Source organism: Aedes albopictus, chromosome 3 (assembly GCF_035046485.1).
Source record: "Aedes albopictus strain Foshan chromosome 3, AalbF5, whole genome shotgun sequence".
Lineage (NCBI taxonomy): Eukaryota > Metazoa > Arthropoda > Insecta > Diptera > Culicidae > Aedes > Aedes albopictus.
The window spans coordinates 254,660,387-254,681,839 of NC_085138.1; the positions used below are offsets into that span (position 1 = coordinate 254,660,387).

The 21,453-nt window shown below is 45.1% G+C and overlaps 1 protein-coding gene across 1 annotated transcript; it reads left to right on the plus strand.

The window, feature by feature from the left end:
* Positions 1-266: 266 nt before the first annotated feature.
* On the plus strand, positions 267-19,574 carry LOC109422323 (dehydrogenase/reductase SDR family member 7). The gene is made up of 6 exons (XM_019697012.3): positions 267-751; positions 838-987; positions 10,876-11,231; positions 11,415-11,528; positions 18,823-18,989; positions 19,057-19,574. Exons 1-6 carry the CDS (start codon positions 625-627, stop codon positions 19,109-19,111), a joined length of 969 nt encoding a protein of 322 aa, XP_019552557.3. The 5' UTR covers positions 267-624; the 3' UTR covers positions 19,112-19,574.
* The last annotated feature ends 1,879 nt before the right edge of the window (positions 19,575-21,453 follow it).

Below are 21,453 nucleotides of genomic sequence, written 5' to 3' on the forward strand. Positions count from 1 at the left end.
CTAAGAAAATTTTCTGTTTTAGTCAGGCCGAAATAAATAGTTAAACGATAAAAGCTTGGATAAAAGCACTATAACAGCGAATAGAACATGCTGTAGTTACGTCTCAGACAAAGAAGTTTTGAAAAATAGTTTGATGAATCTTTTGAGCATTTGTAGTGTTCCAGTGGATTTACAAGGACATTTGCAAAGCTTTAGCTTTTTAAAGACTGTTTAGGAGTTCTGAAGAAATGCGGTTCATTGACGAAGCCGTTTAGTAAATTTGTGTAGTATGATAGGTGTTCTACGCTACACTCGTGGGAAGTATTACTCCTAGGGTGCGTTCCATGCCAGTTCCCCTTAAGTCGGCGCAGACATTTTCATTGTTGACACGATATAGGTTGGTAGGCAGGCAGTCAGCTCGGCTCAGTCAACGCGTACTTGTATTATCGTCGTTTTGGGTCAGTAGGAACGGCGACGTGTTGTCGTCTACTTCGCGCATCATCTCATCGTCGGTCGGTCGGTAGCTCGTGTAGTGTTTTCTGTCGTCATCGCGTATGATAGCTGCTGGAATTTTTTTTTAAGCGCATCAGATTAGAGCGGGGCGTGTGCCTCAGCGGTGGTGAGACATTTCTTATTCGGTAAAATATGGCTTTCTTCTTCAACTTTGTGGCCATCTGTACGATTCTGTACTTCCTGGTGCGCCTCATTCTATGGTTGGTACTCGATGCGGACATTGAACTCTTCGTGCTGTCCAAATTGGGCAAACCCATATGTAAGCATCCGCCTAACTGTCTGCAGACCCTTTGCATGATTGGATAGTTCTCCCGCATTTCTAATCGATGATTCTCGTTTTTTTAGCATCGCTGAAGGGAAAAGTCGTATGGATAACCGGTGCATCGAGTGGCATTGGACGGGATTTGGCCATAGCGCTTGCGAAAAACGGGGTGCGCTTGTGCTTATCGGCTCGAAACATTTCCGAACTGCTTAAGGTTAAGCAAGATTGTATAGGTAGGTGAACTTGTTGATCAAGGGTAGTTTGCTCTCTATTTCTCGCAACATTTCGATCGAAAAAAGTTGGTGCCGTAATATGAAGTGACGTGACGGACGCCAGTAATACGTGAAATACTGCGATAAAAAAGGAACGTGCGTAATACAAGAAACCACAGTTTCAGACCACATTTCTTCTGAAATACGTAGAATGCATTGTCGATGATTACATCCATGGTTTTCATATGCATATTCGTGTGAATCAACACTACACTGGAAAGTCCTCTGTGACTCTTATATTGTGGATTTAGCACCAAATTGGTGGTGGAAGTAACTTCATTGACTTACGCGCCCTTTCCTATGCGTTAAACATAACGTTGGAAATAGTGCGCTGTATATAGTTAATCTGATGCTCTATACAGCGCACTACTTCCGACGTTATGTTTAACGCATAGGAAAGGCAGCGGAAGTCAATGAAGTTACTTCCGACACCAATTTAGTGCTAAATCCACAATACCCAGAGTAATGAATGATAGCGAGCAGGCAATCGCTCAAAAGAAATCCTACTTGAGTGCTTTTAATACATCGAGGAAAGATGCTTTGAATAATGAGATAATCAATTCCATTTATAAGCTGGACTGAATTTAAAAAATTTAAACTACACACTCGTTTATTCATTTCATTTATACAACATATGTTTTCATAGATAAAACTGAGTCCACAATTTCGTAGGAAACTCCATTTTCTTCCCATCAACAAAATTAGAGATGCGCTCTTTGCGATGGACTGCAGAGCAGCTTGACTTCATCATTGACTTTGCGTCCTTGAAGTCTTATATCAGTAAGGACCTCACGCAGGCCCTTATTAGAGGCCATCCATGAACCACGTTGTTGAAATGGAAGGGGGTGGTGCGGTGGAAGAGATTGCTTTTAACAAGCATTCGCAGAAGATGAGGAGCTACCAGGTGACGCACGCAAGGCGAGACGGTTGCTACCCCGAAAGTCGGCAGTAACTGTTACAATTGTGACCATTGGTATCTGCAACTACAAGTTATGGAGGGTCAGAGGGAGGACACCTTCTGAACTATTGCGGAAAGAGGAAGAAGGCAAAGGATGTGCATAAAGGATGTGCATGAGCGTAGGGACACCAAACTTAACCCTCTAATACCCAAATTTTTGATTTTAATCTAAATATCATTTTTCGTCATCTAAAATCGATTTAAACATGTTTTGGAAGATGATTCTTTTTAAATCTCGATTTCGTGAATTTCAGTTTTTGATTTTTCTAGTTTTTATTTTTTAACATCCCCACACTTTTATATTTTTCCTGGAAGCCAATTTGGGGAACGGATTTTTTGAGATGAAAACATTTTGAGATTTTATGATTATTGTTCGAATATTATTATTTAAAATTTTTTTCACAGAAAATATTATTTTCCGTGTAATTTTAAGGAAAATAATTTTAGAGTGTATTCGATTCCCTTAAACTATTAAACAAGGATAGAATGATTTGGGAAAAATTTAAAATATGTTAATTGTAGCGATTCAATACAAAATAAACAATGACTTCTAAAAGGTGACTAAAACATCATTTTTTTCAATGATTTAAAAAAAATGTAAATGCGCTTTAAAATACACCAAAAACCATTTTGAGATATACAGAACAGTCCTAAATATCAGCTAAAAATATAAAAAATTGGATTTTTCACGAAACAAAAATTACAAAAATGCTCAAACTATACCCCGTCTAAAGGCGGGATTGGGTTTTAAAGGGTTAACAGACTTAGGAAAGGAGGTGTCAAGCGCGAGAAGGGCGAAGCACTCGTCATCAAGACTGAACAGTACGAGCACTCGGAAGTCTTGAAGGCGATGAGGAGCGACGCCAAGCACACGGATCTGTAAGCCGACGTGCACAACTTCCCAGCTAACACAAAGTCTTATATGATGTTGCATAGGATGATAAAGTGGAGGCCATATGCGTGTGGCTTCGTGGTCGTGCGGCTAGTGTCACCAAGCATTTAGTCGCATCACAGAGAACAGACATCCAGGCTAGAACAAATTTCAATCAGAAAGTTGTGTAAGGATTTGAATCTTCACTTGAGTAAGGTTTCAAACCAATATACAATGACAACACTAACGCCACCAAACACCATATTGCCACAGTCAGTGGTGAATTGAAACATTTCAAGTGGTGACTTTAATTAGTATGAGAAATTATCCGATTGCAGCGCCACGGTATTGCCACTTGTGTTGCCGATTTCAAATGGCCGTTAAATTCCTTACACACTTTCTGAAGTGGACTTGGATGTCTGTTCTCTGTGGTCGCATCGTGCTGAGGAGCGCGGGTTCGATTCCCGCCGCAGCTGTCAGGGAAAGTTTTCGTCTGTGCCACTGGGCGTTGCATGCTAGTCCGTTGTCTAGTGTCGTGCTTCCTTCAAAGAGCGAACAGCTCACAGGAAACATTGAACGTGTCCGTGTCCATTTAACCGCGTGTAAAATGTGCGTATATCGCCTCCACTTTTGCATCCTATTCAACATCATATACGATCGTATGCTGACTGGGTCGTACAAGTGAAATAATCCTCGACCTCAAGGAACGAAGGAACACAAGGGCCTCGTCTATAAATGTATGGCGGAAAAGGTTCTTGGTGAGGGCGTTCAGGTGAGGGCTCTTACAACGGAGGCGACTCTGAAGGCTTAAAACCTGGACGAGATCACTAACGCAGAAGAGTTAGTAAGGCAACTGCTGTAACAATGCGAGATGCACCAGCAGCCGTTAGGCTACGGAAGAGTCCGGCAGGAACACAGTTGGCCTCGGTACACTCAACTGTGGCGGACGATAATAAGTCCGTTAGAGTAGGGAAGCTTAAGGTAAACTGGTCAGTGTGACAACTGAGATGTGACCATTGGTACGTCCTCAGCAACTACAAGTTATAGAGGGTCAGAGGGAGGACGCCTCCTGGACTATTGTGGAGCGGAAGAAGCGGAAGAAGAGAAACGAGAAGGCAAAGAATGTGCAGGAGCGTAGGGACACCAAACCTAAAAGACGTAGGAGAGAACGCGAGAACGCGAGAAAGGCGAAGCGCTCGTCATCAAGACTGAACAGTACAAGTACTCGGAAGTCTTGAAGGCGAAGAGGAGCGACGCCAAGCACGTGGATCTGAAAGCCGACGTGCCCCGTCTACAAATGTATGGCGAAAGAGGTTCTTGGTGAGGGCGTTGAGGTGAGGGCTCTTACAACGAAGACGACTCTGAAGGTTATAAACCTAGAGGTGATCACTAACGCGCAAGAGCTCGTAACGGCACTACGGCAACAATGCGAGGTGCAGCGTGCAGGTGGCCACCGCAGCCGTTGGGCTACGGAATTCCGTAATTCCCTTAAGGGCCCGGCAAGAACACTGTTAGCCTTGGTACAGTTATTTGTGGCGGACGGTAATAAGCCCGTTAGAGTAGGGAAGCTTAAGGTAGACTGGGCAGTGTGACAACTGACCTTGCATGAGCCACCAGAGACTTGTTTCAGGTGGCGATATGGACGACGGTTAAATACCCCATGCAGGAGTTGGTGCCTACTACTTACGAGGGCTTCTTGGTCGCCAAAATAAATCAGGTCTTCTTCTGTAGATGTTATGTGCCTCCGCGGTAGTCGATCGAGCAGTTCACGCAGATACTGGACTGTATCACGACCGTGCTGACAGGGCGAAGGCCAGTGGTAATAGCAAGTGACATCAATGTCTGGGGCATGGAGTGGAGAAGCCGTTTTACGAACCAGCGGGGTCAGATCCTGCTAGAGGCATTAGCCATACTAGATGTTTTCCTTGTTATTGTCAGAATCAAGAATACTTTTAGTCGAAACGGTACAGAGTTGATTATTGACGTTACTTTTTGTAGTCCTGACCTAACAAGTAGTTCGAACTGGAGAGTAGATAGCTACACCCACAGCGATCACCTCGCGGTTCACTACAGAATCGAGCACAACAACAGACAGCGGATAGAGTAAGAGGCGGCTAGGCCAAGGTCAAGCCCTGCTGACCTGCGTCGCGCCTGCCTACGGGCTAGGCAGCGGATGCAGCGAGCACGATCCGAGGAAGAGCGAGTCGTACGACGGATGGGGACGAATCACCACTGCAAAAGCCGCGCAGAAGACCGAGATAAGAGCAAGCAAAAAGGTCTGCTTCGGAGTCTCTGTCAGAGTGCCAATGCGAATCCGTGGGATGATCCCTACAGGATCGTGATGGCCAAGATGAAAGGTGTAATGGCTCCTACAGAGCCATCTCCAAAGATGTTGGAGGGGATCATAGAGGAGCTTTTCCCACGTCATGATTCTAGTTCTTGGCCTGCTATCGTAGGACAGCCGGGGACTGGGGCTGGCGATGAGTAGAGAGTTACCGATGTGGAACTTGCGAGGATAGCTATGGCTATGCTAGATGTCAATCTGGTTAATGTCGGTACCAATAGTACCATTAGCCGAAACAGAGCGGAGTCGATTTTTGGCGTTATTTTTTGTAATCCTGGTTTGACAAGTAGTTCGAACTGGAGGGTAGGCGAAGGATACATCAGCCTGGCGGTTGTCTACAGTATCGATTACAACAACAGCAGCGAGAAGAGGAAGATGCGGCTTGGCCAAGGCCAAGCCTCGTAGATGGAAGACATCTTTCAACATCGAGATGTTCAGGGAGGTGTTCCGCCATTAGCAAAACCGACTCGGTTTAAGCGAAGAAGAGCTGGTAGCGCCGTAGCGGTGCTATCGCGTACATGCGATGTAACCATGCCTAGGCAAGTTCACCCTAGAAATGGGAGACCACCTGGTGGACTGGTGGACTCAAGTGTAGTATATATAACCTAGTAGTAGAGTAATCATAAACATATGTGTAAAATGGCAAGCGGCAAAAACACGGTTTGGATTAGTTGTTTTGTTTCAGTGCATACTGATAGTCGACATAACAGTAGATTGACAGATGTGCTGAATTAAAATAAATCGACTTAGCAGGCGAAGCTTCAGGCTTGCTCGGCTTTGGCTTGGTCGGTCTTCTTTTGGCAGATTTGGAAACGAACGGACGTGTTCGTGTTGCGCTCCGTCCCGGTGTCGGAGGTTTGATACGCGGAAGGATCGAAAGTTTGGCTACATTTCTAGAACGGTGTCTCGCGGAACCGATGTTTACGACAATGGCGCAGCCGGTAGGATATATAACCTAGTAGTACATGCTTCTTTTGGCAGATTTGGAAACGAACGGACGTGTTCGTGTTGCGCTCCGTCCCGGTGTCGGAGGTTTGATACGCGGAAGGATCGAAAGTTTGGCTACATTTCTAGAACGGTGTCTCGCGGAACCGATGTTTACGACAATGGCGCAGCGGCTCCCAGTGATTGGTATGTATTGTAAATGGATCGGTGTTTGAAGACAAACAGATTTTCATTTATGGTTGAATGGATTTTCCGAAGCATGGCATCGAAAAGTTCGGCGGCCATTGTATAATTTTTGCAGTGTAACGATACGGTACAGAGTTCTAATTGTGGATGATGTTTTGTGTGAGAGCATGTGAATCAAAAAGGTTATGTTTTGGATTCGTGCGAGAGGACGCGGATCAAGAAAACACTTGTGTTTGGATTCGTGCGAGAGGACGCGAATCGAAAAGGTTATGTTTTGGATTCGTGCGAGAGGACGCGGATCAAGAAAAAACTTGTGTTTGGATTCGTGCGAGAGGACGCGAATCAAGAAAAAGCTTGTGTTTGGATTCGTGCGAGAGGACGCGAATCGAAAAGGTTATGTTTTGGATTCATGCGAGAGGACGCGGATCAAGAAAAAAACTTGTGTTTGGATTCGTGCGAGAGGACGCGGATCAAGAAAAAGCTTGTGTTTGGATTCGTGCGAGAGGACGCGAATCGAAAAGGTTATGTTTTGGATTCGTGCGAGAGGACGCGGATCAAGAAAAAACTTGTGTTTGGATTCGTGCGAGAGGACGCGGATCAAGAAAAAGCTTGTGTTTGGATTCGTGCGAGAGGACGCGAATCGAAAAGGTTATGTTTTGGATTCGTGCGAGAGGACGCGGATCAAGAAAAAAACTTGTGTTTGGATTCGTGCGAGAGGACGCGGATCAAGAAAAAGGTTATGTTTGGGTACGTGCGCGAGGACGCGGATCGATAAGGTTATGTTTAAGATTGAGAGGACGCGAATCAAAAAAACGGTTATGTTTCTATTCGTGCGAAAGGACGCGAATAAAAAAAGGTTATGTTTGGAGGACGCAAATAAGACATGTATTGTTAGAAGTCGCGTGAGAGAACGTATCTCAGGGTTGATTTGATTGAGTTTGGATTGGAATAAGATTGAATTTTAAGTGGATTGGATTGGGTTTGGTAATGAATGAATTTGGATCGGATTTGGATTCGTTTATAATTGCTCAAGATTGTACATGGGTAAGAATAGATCTGGATTGTATCTGAATTGGGTTTTTTAATTTTGTAAAATGATAGATTTTTTTTGATTTTATACGAAAGAGCACTGTTTTCTGAGCCACTATGATTTGTCTCAGATTATTAGAACTTTAATTTGGTACCTACAATCAATTTCAAAGAGATTTTTTTGAAATCACCTTTTGACAGCTGGGCAACTGTTTGACAGCTTCGCCCCGTACAAACTGCGACGAGAAGTGGTTCGACAAATCGCTCCCATACAAACTTCACAAAATTTGGATTTCGGCTCAGTTTGGCATGCAGATTCAGAATATGGGATTATCTCAACGCCGGTAAAAAAGCCAATTGAAGTAAACTGGATTTGGGCAAGATTTTTAATGGAATAAGCTGGATTGAGTTTAGATTAGACAATTTTTATAGGAATTGGATTGCATTAGAAATGTGATTGAATATGCATGGGTGTGAATTGGACTCGGAAACGAAATCTATTTTGTTTGGGATTGTGTTTTGAATGGCATACGAATGGATTTGGGAGGGTTTATGATTAAGGTTGTTTTCAGGATGAATTTGGATTAATATTGAATCGAATTTGGAATGCATGGGGATTGGATTTAGAATCGATTTGAGTCATGATTAGTTAGATTTAATTTGGAATGAATTTTGATGTTATAAATTACACAAGGCTACTGTTAATTTAGTTCTATTGGTTAATTTAGTTCTAGTGAGTTTAACGGTCCATTTAAAGCAAATTTGTAATAAATTAGGATTGAATTTAGGTTGTGTTTGCATTGGATTTCATTTCAATAGAATTTGGATAAGCTACGGATTGAATCGATTTTTTTGAAGTAAACGCGTTGAAGGAATCAAAGAAAACTAAGTGGTAGTAAGTTTAGTTCAAACTATATATGTACCTAGACTGCTTATAACTACAGAAGTAAGAAAAAGATAAATATTTGCATCACAAGAAGAGTAGGGAAGGGGAAGAATGTAGTATGTATAACCTAGTAGTAGAGTAATCATAAACATATGTGTAAAATGGCAAGCGGCAAAAACACGGTTTGGATTAGTTGTTTTGTTTCAGTGCATACTGATAGTCGACATAACAGTAGATTGACAGATGTGCTGAATTAAAATAAATCGACTTAGCAGGCGAAGCTTCAGGCTTGCTCGGCTTTGGCTTGGTCGGTCTTCTTTTGGCAGATTTGGAAACGAACGGACGTGTTCGTGTTGCGCTCCGTCCCGGTGTCGGAGGTTTGATACGCGGAAGGATCGAAAGTTTGGCTACATTTCTAGAACGGTGTCTCGCGGAACCGATGTTTACGACAATGGCGCAGCCGGTAGGATATATAACCTAGTAGTACATGCTTCTTTTGGCAGATTTGGAAACGAACGGACGTGTTCGTGTTGCGCTCCGTCCCGGTGTCGGAGGTTTGATACGCGGAAGGATCGAAAGTTTGGCTACATTTCTAGAACGGTGTCTCGCGGAACCGATGTTTACGACATCAAGTGATCACTGACATGCGCCGCGCCTGCCTACGGGGTAGGCGGCGGATGTAGCGCGCACGATCTGAGCAAGAGCGAATCGAATGGCGGGTGGCGTTCGCCGCTGCAAAAGCCGCGCTGAGGAATGGGAGGGCAAGCAAAAAGGCCTGCTTCGAGGGGTCTCTGTCAGAGTGCTAATGAGAATTCGTGGAGTTATGCCTATAAGATCGTGATAGCCAAGACAAGAGGCTTCTACAGAGCAGTAGAGCAGAAGACGTGTGCGTCGAATCAGATTACACTGGCGGCGGCGTTTATAGTAACTTGAGGCAGCGGCGGCGGCATAATTGACGTTAGCTTGTTTATTTTTTTCCATTTTAGTGAATTGCTACTACTAGTTTTATTGAATTGCTACTTCCATCATCACAATGCTATACATTTTAGAGAGAATCGATGAGGACGTTCACCAGAAATTTTATAAAGGATTTCTCCAGATAAAAATTCACAATATCGCACGGCTCTTATAAGGATATTCTCTTCTAAAACTAATTTGAGGCCACTGCTGTCATGACAAAATCTGAACTTGTTACTCAAGGATTTCAAATTCAAGTGCCCCATATACCGGTACGCCCCTAAGGAAATTATTTACTTCAATATTGAACCTTATATGATTTTTCTTGATCAGTACGATAATTCTTTAGAGTAGAATTTCTTCGATTTCTCGCGATTCTTCTCGGGAATCCCTCCAGGGATTCTCTCAGACGTTTCTTCAGGAGTTCCTCCAGAAAATTTTCAAGAGATTCCTCTGGAAGTTCCAGGGGGTTTCTATAAGATCCTTCGATATTTCTCCAGGGGTCGGATCGTAAACTTCTCTAAGGATTTATGAAAACCTTTTTTCAGAGATTCTTCCTATTATTCCAGAAAATTTTCCGGTGATCCTTTGGGAATTCCTTCACCCTTCAGAGATTCTTTCATGTGCTCCTTTAGAAATCTCTTAAGGGTTTATTTCTTGACCTTGGCTAATACCTTTCAGACATTTTGCAAGAAATTCATCCAGAAGCATATCGAAGGGTTCTTCCAGGGTTGACCGCGGAAAGGAAGCCCTGGTGGCGTTGATGTCGTGGCGTCGGTCTACTGGGCTGAATCCGAGCCCGCGGTTGGAAAAGGAGTCCTCAGCAAGGGAGACCCTGCTGTCAGTAACCTTCTAGTGCAGCTGATAGAACCTGAAAAATAGTGATACCCTTGCCTTCAGCAGGTCAGATCTGGTTGCACGTAGGCATCAGTTCTTGATGTCTGCAAAACAGTTGGGTGTGGGCGGGGTTCACCCTGTCTCCCTTCCGAGGACAAAGGTAGTGGTGAGGACCACTCGGCGCCAGCATGCTACCGTGATGGACTCTCCAAAGTGAGTCATCGATGTTCGTTGCTGCAGGCTAGGAAGCTAACCTTGAGGGTGTGATGTGCACTAGCCCGTCTCTGAAGCAATGCCTTCTTGGTGGTTCCGGAGAGACGAAGGGTTAGGCGACTATAGGAATGTGTTTAGTGGGTCGAGAAGAGAGTAGTCCTGGCTTTTACTTTTGTTGTGGAAGACGGCCTTAACCTTCCTGTTAGGGTGTCTGTTGAGCAGATTCTTCCAATATGGTTTAGAAAAAAAAAGAGACCCTCAAAGCAGACCTTTTTGCCTGCCCTTATCTCGGCTTTTGCAGCGGCGAACACCACCTGCATAACCAGTGCCTCTAGCAGTATCTGACCCCACTAGTTCGTGAAACGGCTTCCCCATTCCACGGCCCAGGCATTAAAGTCACTCGCTATTACCCCCGACCTTCTCCCTGTTAGCACGGTCGTCATGCAGTCCAGCTTGGAGAATCTATGAGTCTATATCTAGAATAACTGGGCTAGTGGTTGATAAACTAGGTCATGAGCGAGCATGAATTTCAAAACAAAATGAGCATGCATCTGCAAAATAGCTACTATTACACTAATCAGCCCATGAAAAATTCTCTACTACCTTCTTCCACCCCACTTTAGCACAATCCAATGGCACCCTCGGACCGAACGACGTCTACGTCCTGCAGATGGACATGCTGGACGTGAACCACCACAACGACTACTTTAACATGGTAATTGACCACTTCAAAACGTTGGACATCCTGGTGAACAATGCCGGCCGGTCGCAACGGGCCGAATGGAACAACATCAACGTCAAGGTCGACCGGGAACTGTTCGAGCTGGATGTCTTCTCGGTGGTTCATCTGTCGCGAATTGCGCTGAACTTTTTCATTCGCAACTCGATCAAGGGTCACCTGGCCGTTACGAGCAGCACAGCCGGCTTGATAGGAGCACCGAACTCGGCGAGCTATACCGGCGCTAAGCATGCAATACATGTAGGTAGCTGTTTGTTATATTCGGAGGGAAAGATAACGGCGAAGCTAAATGTGACGTAATAAACAATTCTTTATCGCTTCGGCGTCTACCTTTTCAATTAGCAATTCGTAATAAGATAGCAAATTTGTTGTGTCTATAATGCAAACTCGGGTAATTGGAAGCTGTTTTCTTTTTCTTCCTAGGGTTATTTTGAGACTCTTAGAAATGAGCCATTCGAAGTAAACATAACGATATTTTGTCCCGGTCCAACCGCTACCAACTTTCTTCAAGAGGCTTTCACAGATACGCCTGGTGCGGTAAGTACTAACTAAACTACCATCATAATTGTTCTAGCACAGTTGGTGCTATCACCCCCTTTAAACTTGTTACAAAAGTTTTGAAAGATTACTCAACTGGGTGCTTGAGATTCTGCGAAATCATGAAATTATTTTATTTATATCTATGACACATGTACATATGCTTAACCCTTTGGAACCGGAAGGGTCATATATGACCCCAACATAGAAACGGCTGTATAAATTCACCCATTCGATAAAACAGAATACTGTCTTCGTTCTTTGCTACAAATTGAGTCCTCTATTAGCGAAAAATGGGAATATTTGTATTTGGGGCTTCACTGACAACCTAGAACATCTTGAACACCATTACATACATACATTTTTTGTTCAACATCACATTTAAGACAAGACATAATCAACAATAGTACACCACAATACTCGGTTTGTGGCTGCCGCTCTCCATCATTGGTCGCGCCCAATGCTCGCCAGGTTACGCTCCACCTGGTTCGCCCATCGTGCTCTCTGCGCTCCACGCCTTCTTGTGCCAACCGGATCAGTTGCAAACCCCAGCTTTGCAGGGTTGTTGTCCAGCATTCTTGCAACATGCCCTGCCCACCGTATCCTTCCGGCTTTGGCCACCTTCTGGATGCTGGGTTCGCCGTAAAGTGCAGCGAGCTCGTGGTTCATCCTTCTCCGCCACACACCGTTCTCCTGCACACCGCCGAAGATCGTCCTTAGCACGCGTCGCTCGCCTCCAAATTTCACGGCTCACGTTGTTGTCAGCCGTCAGTAAGGATCCGAGGTAGGCGAATTCCTCCACCACCTCGAAGGTATCCTCGTAACATTACTACCCAGACGGATCCGGTCGTTTTCGGTTCCGCCTACCAGCATGTACTTTAGTTTTGAGGCATTCACCACCAGTCCGACCTTTGCTGCTTCGCGTTTCAGGCGGGTGTACAGCTCTGCCACCGTTCCAAATGTTCTGGCAATAATGTCCATGTCGTCCGCAAAGCACGCAAATTGACCGGATTTTGTGAAAATCGTTCCCCGGCTGTTGAGCCCGGCTCGTCGCATCACACCTTTCAGAGCGATGTTGAAGAGTAGGCATGAGAGTCCATCACCTTGTCTCAGTCCCCGGTGAGATTCGAATGAACTGGATAGTTCACCCGAAACCCTTACGCAGTTTTGCACACCGTCCATCGTTGCTTTAATCAGTCTAGTAAGCTTCCCAGGAAAGCCGTTTTCGTCCATGATTCTCCATAGCTCTGCGCGGTCAATACTGTCGTATGCTGCTTTGAAGTCGATGAACAGGTGATGGGTTGGGACCTGGTGTTCACGGCATTTCTGGAGGATTTGCCGTACGGTAAAGATCTGGTCCGTTGTCGACCGGCCGTCGATGAAGTCGGCTTGATAACTTCCCACGAACTCATTCGTTTTAGGTGACAGACGACGGAAGATGATCTGGGATAGCACTTTGTAGGCAGCATTCAAAATAGTGATCGCCCTAAAGTTCTCACATTCCAAATGGTCGCCTTTCTTGTGAATGGGGCAGATTACCCCTTCCTTCCACTCCTCCGCTAGCTGTTCGGTTTCCCAGATCCTGACTATCAACCGATGCAGACCATCTTGATGAGTTGAGCTGCGATACCTTCCTTACCAGCTGCTTTGTTGGTTTTGAGCTGGTGAATGGCATCCTTAACTTCTCTCAGCGTGGGAGTTGGTTCGTTTCCGTCCTCCGCTGCACTGGCGTCGTCGTTTCCTCCGTTGCCGTGGGCTCCCGTGCCTACGTTCTCTATGCCGTTCAGGTGCTGATCGAAATGCTGCTTCAACCTTTCGATCACCTCACGTCCGTCCGTCAAGAGGCCTCCGTCTTTATCCCTACATATTTCGGCTTGCGGCACGAAGCCGTTGCGGGATGCGTTGAGCTTCTGATAGAACTTCCGTGTTTCTTGGGAATGGCACAGCAGTTCCATTTCTTTACACTCCGCTTCTTCCAGGCGGCGCTTTTTCTCCCGAAAGAGGCGGGTCTGCTGTTTCCGCTTCTTCTATAACGTTCCACGTTCTGTCGAGTCCCTTGCTAATGCTCGGCCTCGCTGCGTTCTTCTCCTCCTAAACCGTTCTGCACTCTTCGTCGAACCATTCGTTCAGTCGATTCCGTTCCACGTACCCGATGGTGCTCTCGGCTGCGTCGTTGATGGCTGCTTTGACTGTACTCCAGCAGTCCTCATCGAGCTCGCCCTCATCTGGCAACGCGGCCTCGAGATTCTGCGCGTATGCTGATGGGACATCCGGTTGCTTCAGTCGCTCTAGGTTGTACCGTGGCGGTCGCCGGTACCGTACATTGTTGATGACGGAGAGTTTTGGGCGCGGTTTGACCATCACCAGATAGTGTTCGGAGTCGATATTGGCGCCACGATAGGTCCTGACGTCGATAATGCCGGAGAAGTGCCGTCCGTCAATTAGAACGTGGTCGATTTGAGATTCCGTCTGCTGTGGTGATCTCCAGGTGTAACGATAAGGGAGTCTGTGTTGGAAAAAGGTGCTACGTATGGCCATATCTTTGGAGGCGGCGAAATCAATGAGTCGTAGGCCGTTTTCGTTCGTCGGTGGGCGCTGAACTTACCAATCGTCGGTCTGAATTCCTCCTCCTGGCCTACCTGAGCGTTCAAATCTCCTATGATGATCTTGACGTCGTGGCTTGGCCAGCGATCGTACTCGCGTTCGAGCTGCGCGTAAAATGCGTCCTTGTCATCATCAGTACTTCCGGAGTGTGGGCTGTGAACGTTTATTATGCTGAAGTAGAAGAATCGGCCCTGGATCCTCAACCTTCACATTCTTTCATCGATCGGCCACCAACTGATCACACGCCTCTGCATATTACCCATCACGATGAAAGCTGTTCCCAGCTCGCGTGTGTTGCCGCAGCTCTGGTAGATGGTAAGATTACCTCTAAACGTTCGCACCATGGATCCTGTCCAACACACCTCCTGCAGCGCTACGATGCCGAACCCGCGGTCCTTCAGTACATCGGCGAGTATGCGGGTGCTCCGAATGAAGTTGAGAGATCGGCAGTTTCACGTACCGAGTTTCCAATCGCAAGTCCTTTTTGTTCGCTGGGGTCGTTGCCGTTGGTGTCGGTTCGTATTATTATGTTGCTGATTTTCCGTTACAATGGTTTTTTTACGGCTGGCTCGTAGGGCCTGACACCAACCCCCTACTTTCCGGAGGACCATGGTGCACAGTTGAGCTTAGAGTCCTTCCCTGGAACTCGGACGTAGATCAGCCGCCCCTAACATGGGGATCAGACGCTGTTGTGAGCCGCTCCTCCTGGAGAACAAACGCTCAGGTTTGCCGAAGCAATCCCCCCCCTTCCCTGTCAGCCTACGACCAAAGCTCCCACCGGGGTTGGTTACCCGATCTTCCCTAAGGTTGCAAATAGTTTCCAGCCGGTACCGCGGGGAGGTAGGGATAGGAGTTGCTGGGCAGAGGCTAGTGGATCACAATGAGATCTGAATTGCGCAGCATACCCAGCCTTTACCGTGCCATCTTGAACACCATGAAATTTGGAAAAACGAAATAATTGACATACCAGTTGATCTAAAAACTGAACTTGGATGTGGGTTACATTTATATGTATTTATTTACCCCTTGTCAAGAATATCAGGTGTTTTTTATTCTGGGATGTTCTAGGTGTTCCAAACTGTCCTATAGTGAAGTCCTTCAAATCTACAAGAATAATTTTATGTATTTTCAGCATGCATATCCTACTGGCTCCGTGAAGCTCTTGAAATCTACAATGTCATTTATATACACTATATGAATATTTCAGGTCAGCCAAATTACCTTGGAGTTCAGAACTTCAGGTCTACACTCGTAACAAGAGATGGCTCCGTTATACTGAGTAACGTTGCATAATCAACCACAGTTGCTGGATTAATCTGAAGTCTACAAGCTTATTACAAACCTTTGGGACATTCAGGATCGTCCAAAAAGTTCTATAATGAAGTCCTTCAAATCTACGAGAATAACTTTATGTGTTTTCGCCATAAATAATCATATTGTATAATCTGCTGGGATCCGTGAAGCTCTTGAAATCTCAATTGTCATTTAGAGACCCAACAGGGTTATTCCAGGTCAGCCAAACTACCTTGGATTTAAGGACTTAAGGTCTACACTCGTAATAAAAGCCGTACCAGCTAAACTGAGTCACGTTGCATATTTATCCGTGGTTACTGGACCAATCTGAAGTCTACTTGTTTATTATAAACCTTTGGGACATTCAGGTTCGCCCAAACTGTTACAATGTCATTTAGAGACACTATGGGAATGTTCCAGGTCAGCCAAATTATCTTGGAGTTCAGAACTTTAGTTCTATATTCGTAACATCGGCAATATCTGACAGACTGAGTAACGTTTCATTATCAATCGCGGTGACTGGATCAACCTGAAGTCTCCTATATATTCTTATGAACCTTGGGACATTGAGAGTCGTTCAAACTATCCTGAAGTTCAGCTCTTTAAAGTAACAGTCCTTATTCTCACAATAAACTTTAAACTGTTATTTATAATCATTTCAAGATAGTTTTGAGATATTCCAAATCAACAACACTACTCCGGAGAGCATAGCTTGAGGTCTACACTTGTGATAATAGCTTTTGCCACTACGTTAAGTAGTGTTCGTAATCCACCGTACTTACCAAAGTAGTTGGAGGAACAATAAGCGTTTTTTTAAATATTTTCTGGGATATTAATGGCTTCCTTACTGTTGTGAAGCTCAGTTGATAAAAACAACCACTGTGAAATGAGGCGATTTCGTTTCAGGTAGTAATGTTACACCATATTTTTTTTTTTTTTTTTGATAACTTAGCTATGTCGTAGTCTCTGATTGTATTATGTGAGCTCCATATTATGCAACATAAACGCTATACATATAGCCAAATCAGAAACTTCAATTGATGTAGATACTTACCGGTCAGGCTAAGGCCGGGGTGGCCTCTGCTGTACATAGTAGCCGCCTCCATTCCACTCGGTCCATGGCTGTTTGTCTCCAGTTCCGCACTCTGCGTAGGGTCCGCAGATCGTCCTCCACTTGGTCGACCCACCTAGCTCGCTGCGCTCCACGTCTTCTTGTACCGGTCGGATGACTCTCGAGAACCATTTTAGTCGGGTTGCTATCCAACATCCTGATGACGTGACCCGCCCACCGTAGCCTCCCGAGTTTCGCGGTATGGACGATGGTTGGTTCTCTCAGCAGCTGATGCAGCTTGTGGTTCATTCGCCTTCTCCAAGTCCCGTCTTCCATCTGCACTCCGCCGTAGATGGTACGCAACACCTTCCGTTCGAAAACTCCAAGGGCGCGTTGGTCCTCGGTACGTAGGGTCCATGTTTCGTGCCCATAGAGGACGACCGGTCTAATCAGCGTTTTGTAGATGGTTAACTTCGTGTTACGGCGATTTTTATTCGATCGTAGAGTTCTGCGGAGTCTAAAGTAAGAACGATTTCCTGCCACAATGCGCCTCTGAATTTCTCTGCTGGTGTCGTTGTCGGCGGTCACCAGTGAGCCCAAGTACACGAATTCTTCAACCGCCTCGATTTCATCACCGTCGATATGAATTCGGGGTGGCAGGCGCGGTGATTCCTCCCTGGAGCCCTTTGCCATCATGTACTTTGTTTTCGACACATTAATGACTAATCCGATTCGCCTGGCTTCACTCTCTAGTCGGATGTACGTTTCCGCCATCGTCTCAAATTTACGAGCAATAATATCAATATGATCGGCGAAACCAAGCAGCTGAACGGACTTCGTGAAAATCGTCCCACTCGTGTTTATCCCCGCTCTTCTTATTACACCCTCCAAAGCAATGTAGAACAGCAAGCACGAAAGACCATCACCTTGCCGTAACCCTCTGCGAGATTCGAAGGGACTCGAGAGTGTCCCTGATACTCGAACTGCGCACATCACTCGATCCATCGTCGCCTTGATCAACCGTATCAGTTTATCCAGGAATCCGTATTCGTGCATAATTTGCCATAGCTGTTCTCGATCGATTGTATCATACGCCGATTTGAAATCGATGAACAAGTGATGTGTGGGCACGTTGTATTCGCGGCATTTCTGCAACACCTGGCGGATGGCGAACATCTGGTCCGTTGTAGCGCGGTCACCCATAAATCCAGCCTGATATTGCCCCACGAACTCTCTTGCAATCGGTGATAGACGGCGGCATAAAATTTGAGAGAGTATCTTGTAGGCAGCGCTCAGTAGTGTGATCGCGCGGTAGTTCCCGCAATCCAACTTGTCGCCCTTTTTGTAGATGGGACACACGATACCTTCCATCCATTCCTCCGGTAATACTTCCTCCTCCCAAATCTTGGTAATGACCCAGTGTAGTGCTCTCACCAGTGCTTCTCCGCCGTATTTTAAAAGCTCGCTTGGTAGTTGATCTGCTCCAGCGGCTTTGTTGTTTTTCAACCGGCCAACCTCCTCCTCAATCTCTTGAAGGTCAGGGGCCGGAAGTCTTTCGTCCTGTGCACATACTCCTAGATCTGTTACCACGCCACCTTCGCTACTTGCAACGTCGCCATTGAGGTGCTCATCGTAATGCTGCCGCCACCTCTCGACCACCTCACGCTCGCTCGTGAGAATATTCCCGTGATTATCTCGGCACATGTCGGCTTGTGGCACAAAGCCTCTGCGCGAGCGGTTCAGCTTCTCGTAGAACTTTCGTGTGTCCTTAGCGCGGTACAGCTCTTCCATCGATTGATGTAGATGCTGGATATTAAAAATCATAATAGTTAAGATGGCCCCGGCTGATCTTATGATGTCCATAAAACATTTAGAAGATTTACTGGACATGATAGAATACAAATAGTAGCTTTGTATAATGAAAGAAGTTACCGTTACACCCGTAGACTTTAGGATCTATACTCAAGAATAGTTTGGATGACCTAGGATATCCAGATAAAATATTCTACCCTTTTTATACTATTGAGCACCGAAGCAACAGCAAAACGTAGAAAAAGTTCCATATTAACGCTTGGAAAAAATCCGGCTTCGAAGGGTTTTAAACCTGCAAATGTGTATTGGAAATTTGGGCCTGGACTAATTTGTTACAAATCATCAATAGAAGTATCTAGTTTTTTTTTCATTTGAGGCTCAAACGCGTGTAACGCCAACGCTTAAATTTTCAAATGTTTTGAAGTATCCGCTACAATGTTTTGTTTCCTGGGAGCAGTTCTACTCACTTTGGGAATCACTGCTAGTATGCTCTAACATGCAAGTATTTAATCAATTCTTTATCCCATGCTTCAGAAATACAACCAATCCGTCCGGCCGGAAGACAAGCGTATGACCAGTGAAAGGTGCGGTTATCTGTACGCTGTTGCACTGGCAAACAAAACACAACTCAGTTGGGTCGGCAATTTTCCCATCAATCTGATATTGTACATCGGATGTTACTATCCCAATGTGAAGAAATTGTAAGTAAACGGATGATGGTCATCTGCTTTCAGTAACGATATTCTACTCCCTAACCTTACTTCACAGGATGCTGAAAATTGTTGGCATGCGACGTCTTCGGCAGGTGCGAGACAGTCGATAGAGATGATGTAGTAGGTCCATACCTCGATCAACCACGTGAGAGTCCAGCCATTTGACACAGTACCTAGTGTTCATCATGTTCGGATGCATATTGCTGCACACCACCAGATCTGCCTGCACCATCACCACCGCGCGCTGCACTTTAGTTGGTAAAGTGCAAAAAAAAAGTAACGTCGTCGTTTAGTTGCTAATCATCTCTCACCGAGCAAAGTTCAGTCCAATGATAAATGATCGCACTCACTCAAAGGCGCGTAGAAGGCGAGTTGATTCATTAGCGATAATTAGCGAGCTTAATTTAATATATTAGTCAATTATAGTGTTGCCTTATTTATTTTTGTTTTACGAGGCATGCCATTTTTGCATTTCCCTGCTTCAGAAAATCATTTGATAGTTTGTTAGTTGTTTACACTTATCGACGTTGGCTAATGAGATATCTTTTTCCCTTCACTACCTGTTTACCTATAGGGTCTTGTACCATTTGGGCAGGTGTACCTATTTTGGGCACTTGCCGCTATAACTAAGTCAATTTCAAAACGATTGATTTGAAATTTTGTATAGAGTTAGCCACGTACAGTATCTAACTCTGTACAAAAAATCTAATCAATCGAGTTGAAATTGACTTAGTTATAGCGGCAAGTGCCCAAAATAGGTACACCTGCCCAAATGGTATAATACCCTATTTTTAGAAAAACCATACATATCATTTGGCGAATTTCTTAGGCATTGTTTCTGGGACGCGATCCGTTGTAAAACGCACAACACCAACAGGAAAAGCTAACTCATAGTATAGTATAGAAGTGAAACTTGGTAAAACTATCCGATCACAATGCAATGGTGCGCGTCCTGAAGAAAAAGTATGTGGACCATATTTAAATTATTTAACAAACGGCATAGGCGCCAACTTGTGACGTAGTTGGGGGGGGGGGCGAAGCTCTCCAAAATTGGACAAAATTCAACTTTTTTTAGCTCAATGCACTAGTTTTCACGTAAATATTCCTAAACTAGATGAACTGCGTCGAAATTTTACGAATTTGGTTGATTTTGAGAGGCCTCGCCCCCCCCCCCCAACTACGTCACAAGTTGGCGCGTATGACAAACGGTAAATATTTTTGATTTTCTCGTTCAGAATTTTAATATTGCATATAATAAAAGATTGCTTCCGAAACTCAAATGTGTTACATTGTTGTATTCTATCACAGCCGAAGAAGATACCGTTGCAAACGAAAAAAAATAACCTTGTGCTTGAGAAAGTGGATCTTTAGTGAAACACAAATTTATATATGGGTTTCGCATATAGTTTCAGGTAATCGTCTTTCAAGTTACATGTAAACCAATGTAAACCAATCAAAAATTCAAAAAATTCTCAACAGCCCATTATCAACCGAATTTTAACAAATGTTGTACATCAACTCGCATAACCCCCTAATTTTGAAAATATGTAGGATCAACATTTTCTTGGACTTCTGGACGGAGTAAAGCCGGTAGGTCACTGAGCCAGATCGGGTAAAATTTACCAAGTACGATTTGTACCCTCGAGCCCCTCTTATAAACTAAATATTTCAATAGAAGTTTTCATACCTTGTTGCTAAAATGTTTGGGAGGGTTTGCTTCGATAAACCTGAGCGTCTGTTCTCCAGGAGGAGCGGCTCACAACAGCGTCTGATCCCCATGTTAGGCGCGGCTGATCTACGTCCGAGTGCCAGGGAAAGACTCTAAGCTCTAAGGGCTCTAACTGTGCACTATGGTCCTCCGGAAAGTAGGGGCTTGGTGACAGGCCCTACGAGCCAGCCGTAAAAAAAACATTGTAGTGGAAAATCAGCAACAGAATAATACGAACCGAGACCAACGGCAAAGAACCCAGCGAACAAAACGGACTTGCGATTGGAAACTCGGTACGTGGAACTGCCGATCTCTCAACTTCATTGGGAGCACCGGCATACTCGCCGATCTACTGAAGGACCGCGGGTTCGGCATCGTAGCGCTGCAGGAAGTGTGTTGGACAGGATCCATGGTGCGAACGTTTAGAGGTAATCATACCATCTACCAGAGCTGCGGCAACACACGTGAGCTGGGAACAGCTTTCATCGTGATGAGTAATATGCAGAGGCGCGTGATCGGTTGGTGGCCGATCGACGAAAGAATGTGCAGGTTGAGGATCAAGGACCGATTCTTCAAATTCAGCATAATAAACGTGCACAGCCCACACTCCGGAAGTACTGATGATGACAAGGACGCATTTTACGCGCAGCTCGAACGCGAGTACGATCGCTGCCCAAGCCACGACGTCAAGATCATCATAGGAGATTTGAACGCTCAGGTAGGCCAGGAGGAGGAATTCAGACC